Source organism: Seriola lalandi, unplaced genomic scaffold (assembly GCF_002814215.2).
Source record: "Seriola lalandi dorsalis isolate HSWRI2012SDOR001 ecotype SW California unplaced genomic scaffold, Sedor1 jcf7180002054578, whole genome shotgun sequence".
NCBI classification, from domain to species: domain Eukaryota; kingdom Metazoa; phylum Chordata; class Actinopteri; order Carangiformes; family Carangidae; genus Seriola; species Seriola lalandi.
Window position 1 is genome coordinate 375,120 of NW_019525131.1, and position 10,894 is coordinate 386,013.

The following is a 10,894-nucleotide window of genomic DNA, read 5'->3' on the forward strand; positions in this document are numbered from 1 at the left end:
ACTCTCTTCTTCATCACTGCAGCTCAGAACAACATGAGGAGAAATCAAAACCAAACCAACAATGATCCACACACTGTTCACTGTTTCCATGGTTATAAATGAAGATTTCAGTCGGACTGACTCTTTTCTTTCTCTCCTCTCTGCAGCAGAAACAGTCTGACATGAACTTTAACTGTTTGATCTGCTTCACATGATCATAACAGTTTGTTCATCATCGGACAAAAGAGGGAAAAACTCAAACAATGATAATTCATGTTCTTATTTACAATATATCTTTAGTCTGACTTTAATAGAAATTATATTAGGAAATAGATTTTTGAAAATTCTAGTGATGCGATCATCGTTTACATTTCACCTTGTTGAATTCCACTTCATGACGTCACTATAACTGAATTCACCTGCAGGTATCAGTGTTTCTTCTCATATCATATTAATACTTCGTAGTACAGGTTATCAGGACGGTCAGGTTAGGTTCAGTTAAGCCAGATAACTAAAAGTTATCCTGGGTTTGTTGAACTTGCTTCATAGAACAGGCCTCTGGTCACAGAATAACACACTGAAGGACATGGAGCCGGGTAACCCTTCAGCTACAGCGGCAGCCCATTCCACGGAGCATGCATTAGATGGATAACACTGTGGTGGACTTCCAGTGTGCAATGCTACGACCACAAACATACCTGAATTTGATCTTCTGCTTCAGGATGTGCTCCATCCACGCCTCCAGGAAAGCTGTCATCGTTACACTCAGAGCCTGGACACGGGCGTCGTCAGACAACGGAGCCACACCCTCTAAAACCTGACCAATCACAGTCTGAGCCGCCAGAGATGCATACTCACTGGGACTGCTGGGAAAACCTGTGCACCATCAGAGAAGTCACCACACACAGTTAAATGTTATCAAATCTGGGTGATAAGTTCTCTGGACCCAGAGAACCAGAGTTCATGTTCAGCGATGTTGGATGGGACCTGTCGCTGGGCCCTGCAGGGGGCCTCAGGCTGTGAAGAGCCACCACCCCTGACCTAACGCCAGGCAAGGAAGCACCTCAAAGAACCCCCCCCCCCGTGCTTCAGGATCAGGTCACAACCCTGTTCTTTGCCTCTGCTGCCAGTTCTGCGTATCTGAGCTGATTCCTGTCACGGGATGTTTCTACTGCGTCCTCCCATGACAGATTACACCATGACAGAAGATCTGGTCTGAGATCAGTGGGAGCTCTCTCCTGAAGGACTATTGTTAAATCCACATGTCAACCCTCCAGACTTTCAGACTGAGCCCTCAGTCTCATGTACAGTGACGTGTTCACTGTGTGACTGTGGACTGAAGAAGATCTGATCTCTGAAACTCTTTCAGCTTCATGCTCATCATCTCTTCTTCATCCTCAGTCTCTGAGATCTTTGTTGTGAGGCCTGGTTCACATCAGCTGATGTTTCTCTAAATGTGTGAGTGTTGGTTAGAAGTCTGGTTTCACTGACTCCAGGTCTGATCAGTAGTTGCATAAGAGGATGAGGAGAAAGTCATAATGAAGGTCATAAAAATTCTGTAACAATCTATTATTACGCTTCATTTAAATTTTTAATGATAATGAGACACATCCTATTTAATAGCATTTCATTATAATTCATAAAAATCATTCAGATCATGCAGGGGCATGGAGGGAAAGATGAACAGAGACACTGACAGCGACTTTTCATCTCAACACCACAGGAAGTAGGTGAATTCATTTTTATGAATAAAATTAAAATAGCAGCAAACTATTGACAAGAAATTGAATTGAACTCAATTGACTTGAACTCAAACCTTCTTCATTGGATTTAAACTGGGTGCGTCAAGACAGACTGCTGCAGAGACGCTTGTCATTAGGTTTTGTGTCTTTGCGTCAGGCAGGCGACTTCTCATTGCTGTTTTAAATTTGTTCTGAAGGCTGAACCTGTGCACTGTGATGGAGACTAGTATTATCATCTCCACTTCAAGCCTGAGTTTTGAAGTTGCGGAACATTTCTCCCAGGGAAGGGATCAGAGATCGACATAACTCTCTGAGAACAGGGGATTTTCTGATCCTGCAAGCACTCGCTTCACTGAGAAGAAATCCAGCAGCCTGTGCTCACTGCCAGAGAACCAGAGTTCATGTTCAGCGATGTTGGTGGCACAGACATGCTCCTGTCTGTGTTCAGTCTGTGCATCCGCCTGACAGAACCTGCCATCTAACTCTGTTCAAATCTGTCAAACGGATGGTCTCAAGATTTTTCTGTCATTGATAAAAAAAAATGTAGTAAAAAATATGTGGTTAACATGACTCTTGGGCCTGATAACTGTCAGATTTCAGTACCTGTTCTGTGGCTGTGTTTCCAGTGAACAGAAGAGGGCATGGTCTGTTCAAAGATCTCCCCCGACATCCTCTTACAGTCACTGGAGAAGGTCTTCAGCACCAGAGAGGAGAAGGTCTGAGGGACACAGACCAGAGACACCAGGATCAGACCACAGCTACACTCTCTGGTTTACATGATGTCATATCTATGAGAGAAGAAATGGAGATGCAGTTCTCTGCTCCTGCTGCAGGAAGCTGCAGCTGTCAGAGGACATTCATTTCTCCTACTGAGATCTACAGAGACCTAATGCTACTGAACCTTTGTCTTACTGTTCTTCTCTAATCCACACAATTCTAAACACTGCAACACCGTCCTCACAACAGGACTGAGCACAGTGTTCAGTCACCTGCAGCTCAGACACCGCCCTGTCCAGAGCGTCCAGCTGCTGCCTGAGCAGGAGTGATGAGTAACAGTCACTGTCTGGATTCATCATCAGGGACCTGGTCTGACGCACCATCACCTCTAACGACTCTCTGAGCTCCTGCAGAGACAAAGAAAGAGCACAAGACAAACACACTGATGCTCATTTGTATTCATAAAGACTGCACTGACAGGCCGGCAGGCACTTCATTACATTACATTGTGTTTGCATGTTAGCTTCGGTCAGGATGGAGCTCCACAGCACACGCATCAGGCTGTGATACACAGAAAAGATCCTGTTCAGACCTGGTATTAACACTGTCTCGGGTGATCTGATCCCAAGCGGTCTTCTCTAAGTTCAGACATGAATGGACCCAAGATGAATTTGAGATCAGCCACATTGAAGGACCGCCTACTCTACTGACGTCCTCAGCCACAGTCTGGTTACTCCCGCCACGGCTTCATAATGGACCCAGAATATTTTACCATTTCAAATGGATAAAACTGATTTCAAGAGAGCTGTAAGCAGAGCAAAGATTCACTCCCTCTCTCTCTCACCTTTCAATTCAATTCAATTCAACAGGCTTTACTGGCGTGACACAAGCGGAAATTAAAGCCGGCGAAGGAGGACTACAAAAAGAAAGCAGAGAGGAAGCTGCAGCACAACAAGGGGAAGGGGATGAGGACCATCACTGGCTATAAAGAGAAAAGCCAGGCAACATCAGGTGATGTGGACAACACTCTCCTGTGTTTACTCCACCACATTGTTCAGTCCTCACGCGTATTACTGTGACTCACCCATCCTCTGCTGCTGGCCTCACCCAGCTCTGCTCCCCTTGTTGGTCTCACCTGCCTCACCTGTCTGCTTCACTGACTACTCCAACCTGAAAGCCCTCGCCATCAATCCTGCCCCATCCAAAATCCACCTCTGCCCCTCATGCTCCAGCCACACCCCCCCAGCCCCCACACACATTCAGCATCCACCCTGCTTCAGCTGACCTGCCACAGCGCTTCAGTTTAAAGTAAAAATAAAATTACCTTTAAATGAGTCTCGTTGTCTGTGTTCTAAAAACTACAACTGAGGAACACACTGTAGGTTTGTAGGATAATAATGAAAACATCAAATAACATTAACAACTTTATCCTTTATCTGGAGGGAGGTGTGAAAACTGCAGCACAAGTCTGTTCATGCCTCTATCAGGACAAATGAACTCCTGTGATGTCATGTCTGGATCCTCCAGTGATTGTTAAAGTCCTCTGGTTGATCTGGGTGAGGAACCTACCTTAAGGTCCCCCTGTGTGATGAGCAGGAATCTGTTGAGGCTCCATGAGGAGAGGAACTGGTAAGCCTTGGACAAGATCCAGAACGTGGACAGCTGCACTGTGGCCAACACCAGGCTGACAGACTGTCTGTGGAGGGTGAGGAGGCTGGAGGAGCCTGGGGGGAGAGATGGAGAGAGGTGGGATGGTTGGACTGTAACTACCCGACATGATGTTATATTGCCGCTTTACACATCAGCACTGACACACACACACTGACTGAATGTGGAGAGAACACTGCTTACCTGAGCTCCTGCTGTCTGAGAGCTGACAGCACAAAGACGACAGGAGAGGAGGGGTCAGCAGCAGGAAGTGCTCCATGGTCACTGACATCATCTTAGATGATGACATCACAGAGTGGCTGCTGTCTCTGAGGCACTTATCCTTGAGAGCAGAACCTAAACCTCTGCACAACACTGAGGGCAGACGGACAGTGTGTGTGAGACCATGTGACAAAATTAGATTAGATTAGTATTTAAGACCTTTACTGAAAAACCTGCAGTGCAATGTTCAGACTGAGGCTTAATGATGCTGATTTAATTCTCATTAACTGCTGATAATCAAATATCCTACATAACATCAAATATAAAATATGTGTGTGTGTGTGTGTGTACTAACCATAGTCCCACTGAGCATGTGCCGTACAGACTAAGAGATTCAGCCTGAAATCCTCCAGCATGGCCCTGCACTCCTTTGGAACCAGATCTTCTACAGAGAGCACAAAAAACCACAAACCACATTTCTGAACTTAAGGATCTGAAACAGAATGAAGCTGTGTGCGTGCGTGCGTGCGTGCGTGCGTGCGTGCATGCGTGCGTGCGTGCGTGCGTGCGTGCGTGCGTGCGTGCGTGTCTGGATTTAAACTAAACTGTTTCACATGATGTAGAATAAACATTCACACGAACTCTGGACCTAGTGTAAAGGAAGTTATCAGTTCAACACTAATTCATGAGAGACATACACAATCTCCTGACCTGTCTCTGAAGCTCGGCTGAGCCGGTCCAGGATCTGGAATCCCCTGTGGTTGTCTTGGAGGTTGATGCTCCCTGCTGCACTCCCTGCTGGTGGGACAAACATCTGCAGCCACAGGGCTCTGCTGCATAGAGTCCACAGCAGGGCCCGGTACTGTCCCAACAGATCAGCAAACACCAGAGACTGACCGAGGTCCAACCACTGAACCGAGTGAGGCCGCACACAGTCTGGCGCCACCGCTGTCCCCTCTAGTCCCACAGTCACCTCTCCCTCTGGGTCTCTGTCCCTCTGAAAACCTGAGCTGAGGGACACAAACAGTCTGCAGTTATGACAGAGGGTCCAGCTACCTGAAACCATCAGTGTGGTCACCTACAGCTGTTTGCATCTAACACTCGTGGTGCACAGTGTAATGTGACCAAGCCTCAACCTCCAAGGCTGAAACATGAATTATCAACATTGAAGAACCAAAACCTGCAGTTCTGCAGTGAGTTCCAACAGTGAGTCAGTCCACATAGACTCCCATGTTAAAATGACCAACATTACAGCAGAAATAAACATGTTTACAGCCTGGTACAAAAACTGTTTTGGTCTCCAGAGCTAATTTCCTCCTTCATGACAGCTGTTTATATACCTCACCTGTTTACATTTTATTAAGACTTAACGTTATGTAGAATTGAGGGCGTGGCCTCTTTGAGTGAGGGTGGGTGAGCGTATGCTTGCGACAAACCAGCATGCACCAACGTCTCAGTTCCACACACGCCCCTCCTCTTTGACTATTTTTGGATTAGCTGGGAGTTAGTTAAAAAAAGAACCTGTTAACAAGCAGAAAAGTCTTAGAGACCATTCACACACATTCAAGCATCACACCCATACACACTCACACAGTGATGGAACAGCCATCAGAGGCAATTTGGGGCTCAGTATCTTGGCCAAGGACACTTCAACAAGCAGACTGGAGGAGCCAGGGATTGAACCACCTTAGTCCTTTCTGTTGTAGTTATTAAGTTATTATGTAATATCAATACTTTAATAAGAATATTTTTTTATTAATTTCTGATAACAATAATTGATAAGCAGTTTCAGCTATAGACTGTCCATCAGTGGGGTTAGAGAGACATTTGTCTCAGGGTAAGGTTCAAGGAAACAGACTTCAACATGTTTGTCCTCAGTCAAAGATTGTCTATGAGGCTAAAGAAGCTTCACTCTGTAACACCATTCTACAATCATGTGTTTCTGGGTTTCCAACAAGTCTTTCAGGAGTCAGAATCTCCCAGATAAAAATCAATTCATATCCAATCAATAAATTGGATGAAGTATGTTTGTTGAAATAAGGTGAACCAAAATCAGAAGGCTACTTAACATTTCATATCTTCAGCTGCAACCTACAGAGTCCAACTGGATCTGGATTTGTAATTTTAGTAAAAAAAAAAAAGTTTTAAAAGTGCCCTTTCATTTTTACTTCACGTTAATTTATCTAATGCAGTTAACTCAAAGCGGACTGAGGTCTTGGATCAACATCAGCACAACAGTCAGAGGCTGGTTAATCTGGACTTTACCTGCAGGTGGTTTCCAGCCTGGTAGTCATGTCCAGTTCAGCCCAGTCTGCCTGAGACCCCTCCGTGTTCTGGTCCTTGCTCAGGTCTGTACTCAGTCTATTTAATTCCACAGAGTCAGCTGCACTGATGATCGGAGCAGTTACAGTCACATCTGTTGGTGTATGTGGCAGCAGCGGCTCAGCTGGAGCCTCTGTGTGTGAAACCAGTGGAACCAGCAGGTCACTGCAGGAAACCAGCAGCTGAAAGAGTAACTCCACTGAAGAACGCTCTTGTTGGCAGACAGCTGACACTGGGGGGGCTGAGAGACGGTGGGAGGATTCTGACGGGGGTGAAATGGTCTGTGGTGGTTCACAGTTTTCTACATGTGGTTGGGCTAAGGCCACAGTCTCTACACTGGCCTGGACTGGACTGTTCCGGGGTATGTGGGTTTGGCACTGGCTGGTTGGGTCTTTGTCAGAGCAGTCTGGTCTATGCTGGACAGAGGTGGGTTTGGCTAGTACAGGGAGGTGGTTTTCAGCACTGTCCCGATGGAGCTGCAGAGCGGGCTGATGGGATGAGAGGAGAGGAGGTGGAATAAGGAAGGTGTGCTGCAGCTGCTCCCAGGTCCACTCTGGTCTCAGTGTGCAGGTCCCACAGCTGATACTTGACCTAACAGAACTCGTGCCGGCTTCTTGAGTGTGGTGGACCTGACAGACCTGACAGCTCTGAGCAGAGGCCCGGCTCCGAAGCTGCTCGGCTGCAGTTTCTGCATGATGCGCTGCTAAGATCACCGTCAGCTCTCTGACTGAGAAGGCAGCAGGGTGGTGTTGTTTGCTGTGTGGAAGACCAGGATCCAGTGTGGTGTGATGAGCTCGGAGTAATACTGCAGTCCTCAGCTGGGTGGCACTGCGCTGCGCCCTCTGCTCCTCCACTGCCTGGTTGTACACGTCTGTACCAGCTAAAATATCCTGCAGGACTTCTCGTGGTACAGAGTCTAGCTCCGCCCGGGCCACAGCAGACAGGATCACACACACGTAGTGCTCCATCAGAACCAGGGCCTGCAGACCAAGAGAGTCCAGAGTCTGTTTGATCTCCACCAGCAGCCCGGTCTGCTGGACTAGAGCAGGTCTCAGGTAATGGTCAGACTGGACTTTGGAGAACAGACAAGACCAGTGGTTGAGATGGACCCGGAGCTCCTGACTCAGCGAGCCAAGACTGACCCTGAATGAAGACAAGCTGGACAGGGTCTGGAGAGGAGAGGAGAGAGGTGTCCTCTGAAATGTGACTATTACAGAGCCGCTGACACCAGAACCATTTTTTACTCTGGAATATATATTTTACAAACATCTTTAATAAAACTCTTTTTCCACTGAAGAAGCCAAAGGTCAAATACTGTTGACACACAAGCAGCTGATATACAATAAACAATACAGTGGAAGAAAGTCAAAATGTTCAATTAGAATCAACTAGAATCACTGAACTCAGAGTTCAGTGCTGATTCTCAGAGGTTTCACCTCACACAGAGGAGCCTCACCTGGTGAGGTGTCAGGTGTGGTCTCCTCAGCTGCTCCTCCAGCAGGTGGCTCACTCTTGATATGTACGCTGCGGCGAGGCGAGCCCTCCTTGTGTACTCGTGTATGAAGAGCAGCAGGGACCGCTGCTCCAGGAGTCTCCACAGAGTCCTGTAGGGCCCCTGCAGGGAGGAGGAGGGTACGAGGACAACTCCACCCTCTGCCTCTCTCTCTGGGACACCTTTAACACACACCTGAAGGGGGGGGGGGGGTCAGTTTTATGCAAACAGCTGCAGGAGATGTAGACCTTAAGTTTTCTACTTAAGTCTGACACTTGAAGGGTTCGAAATTCTCCTTAGCTGAGGGAGTTACTTAAGGGTTTTGCACAGAACCTTTTAAAATGTTTCTTAGTTAAGGAAAAACATAAAGGCATTTACGGCAATGAAAGAGATTTTACAGCGGTAAAGTTCTATAGTTTCCATGGAGACCGTTTGTTTGTTGGGTTAGCATTGGCAGCGTTGGCATTAGCGCTTGTCATGTCGGTTGTCGTCTCACCTGTTATCATCACAAAAAGTTGGCCAGTAGGAAAAAAAATGGCAGAAGAAAAGAAAGCAGGAAAAGCAAAATGGTCGAGGGAGGAAAAGACCGCAGCTGACTTCTACTGCTTAAATGGAAGAATACCTTTCCTCCAGCTTTTGGACTATGGATTAAAAACCTTATACACCATTTGACAGTGGAGAAAGTTCTCTATACTATGAAAGGATGTGCTCAGAAATTCCATGCTAAATGGCAACCTTTTTGAACTTATGTAGAAAGAATAGACGCTACTGATACTGACCCCATATTATATATTGTTATTTATTGATCTCCTTTAATTTATTGTTGTTAATCTCTGTTTTTCTCTATTTATTGTATTGTTTAATTCAATTCCGTTCTTTTTGTTTGTGTTTGTTTGACCATTTTTTGTTTTTTTTGGGGGGGGGGGGTTATGTAATTGGTTAGGAAATCCACTCCACTACAAACATGGTACAGTAACAATATACATGGATGGCGCTCTCGGAGCAGATCAAAGGGGGAGGAGACACATTGTCTTTGTTCACCTGTATCAGTGATTTATTACATTCTGTATGACTTGAACTACCAATAAAAAGACCTTGAATAAGCCTCGTTGGCTCACCTGGTAGAGCGCCTACCAATAGGCTTAGTCCTAACTGCAGCGGCCATTGGTTCGAGTCCGACCCAGAGCCCTTTGCTGCATGTCATCCCTCTCTCTCCCTAACCTCCCTGTCTATCTCTCACTGTCCTGTCAGAATAAAGGCCCAACAAAAAAAAAAAAAAAAGGAGGAAAGGGCGAATCATCTAGAGGAATATAACAAAAGAAAACTTACTAAATGGTCCATTTCATCCACGAATAACATCTAACAGAAAACACCAGATGTAGGAGGAAATTGCAATGAAAATGAATTAAAAAATTCTTGTCAAGAGGTCCAACTTGTCTATTCTGGCCAAGTGTTTCGTGAAGTGTAAGACCAAGATATGGAGAAAACCTTAAATATTAAAGTGAGGTGTTTTGTGCAAGCGGCCCAGCACTCCCTCAAACTCACCTGGGGAGATCCCACCTGTGCCCCGCCGACCAACTGCCACTGTGGTGCCACAGTCAGAAGAGCCTGTTGCAGACGCAGCAGACGAGCAGAGGACCGGGAGACCAGGTTGTGTGCAACCACAAAATGTCCTTCCTCTGCGTCCTCATCCTGACTGCGGCCGTGGAACAGCCACTTCAGACTGGGGTTAAAGGTGGTCCTGAGTAACGTCTCAGCTCGCTGCAGGGAGCGGGAGATGGAGCTTTGTGACCAGGAGCCTGGAAGATCCGACATTAACACGTTGTGAAGATCAACACGAGACGAGCCAAAGGAAGCCAGAGTTTTTTATGTGGTTTAGTTTAAATGGAAACAGAGGGTTTAGAGGTTCAACAGATGGTTTCAAATATAGAGTTTATTTCCTGTCTTTATTCAAGAGCATTGACTTTGATTTCACTGCTCTGCTACTGTTCAGAACTGTCTGTCTGCTCTCAGATCCTTTTGAGCGGCAGCAGTTAATCTGAGAGCAGAGAGATGGTTTGGAGCAGCAGGGACTGTTAGAGAGACAGTTCTGTATTTCTGATACCGACCACAGTGAAACGTTCTTTCTCTCAGTGTTACAGTGTAGGTCTGTGTGAAAAACCAGAGTGCAACAGAACATCTGAGCTGGTGTGATCTACCATAAAAGAAAGTCTGCTGTTGATTCCATGGTCCACATTACAAACTGACTCTTAGCAGGCCTTTACTTTATACTGTGCTCTGGATTTACTGAAAGCATGCAGACTGAATACAGTCTACCTCTGAGTGTGCTGCTGATGTTGACTGTTCTTCCACAGTGCACAAAGGACATGAAGGAGCTGCTCACAGCTGGATAAACAGCCACAGAAAGACAGACATTTACCGTCTGTTTGTCTAGTTCAGTAAGAAGAGACACTTCAGTTAGATGGACGTCTGACTTTGTTTCATGTGTTTTATCATTTCCTGTCAGTGTACTATGATGAGTGTGTAGCATCAGTGCTGTGGGCTGTGGCACTGAGTGCTGCTGTCACATGTTCCTACCATTAGTGGTCACATCCTCTGTCACCAGACATCTCCTCTGAAACACAAGAACAAAATATTAGCACTTTGTTTGGTTAAATTAACTCTTAAATATATGACTGTACAGCTGCAACAAGGTCTGAACCTGAGGTCTGTACTACGAAGCAGGATCTGAGGTTATCGAGGTAACTTCAGGTTTAACTCTGGGTTTTCAGTC

General features: G+C 46.1%; 1 protein-coding gene across 1 annotated transcript in view; it reads right to left on the reverse strand.

The window, feature by feature from the left end:
• ccdc142 (coiled-coil domain containing 142) overlaps positions 1-10,894 on the reverse strand; it is an 18,902-nt gene that overhangs the window by 4,143 nt on the left and 3,865 nt on the right. The window contains exons 4-14 of the mRNA XM_023417829.2: positions 10,699-10,735; positions 9,667-9,920; positions 8,086-8,316; positions 6,573-7,798; positions 5,019-5,317; positions 4,663-4,752; positions 4,290-4,460; positions 4,008-4,162; positions 2,711-2,845; positions 2,325-2,439; positions 623-855 (exon numbers count right to left, since the gene is read on the reverse strand). Coding sequence (XP_023273597.2) covers positions 623-855; positions 2,325-2,439; positions 2,711-2,845; positions 4,008-4,162; positions 4,290-4,460; positions 4,663-4,752; positions 5,019-5,317; positions 6,573-7,798; positions 8,086-8,316; positions 9,667-9,920; positions 10,699-10,735 — 2,946 coding nt within the window. The remainder of the gene's footprint in view (positions 1-622; positions 856-2,324; positions 2,440-2,710; positions 2,846-4,007; positions 4,163-4,289; positions 4,461-4,662; positions 4,753-5,018; positions 5,318-6,572; positions 7,799-8,085; positions 8,317-9,666; positions 9,921-10,698; positions 10,736-10,894) is intronic.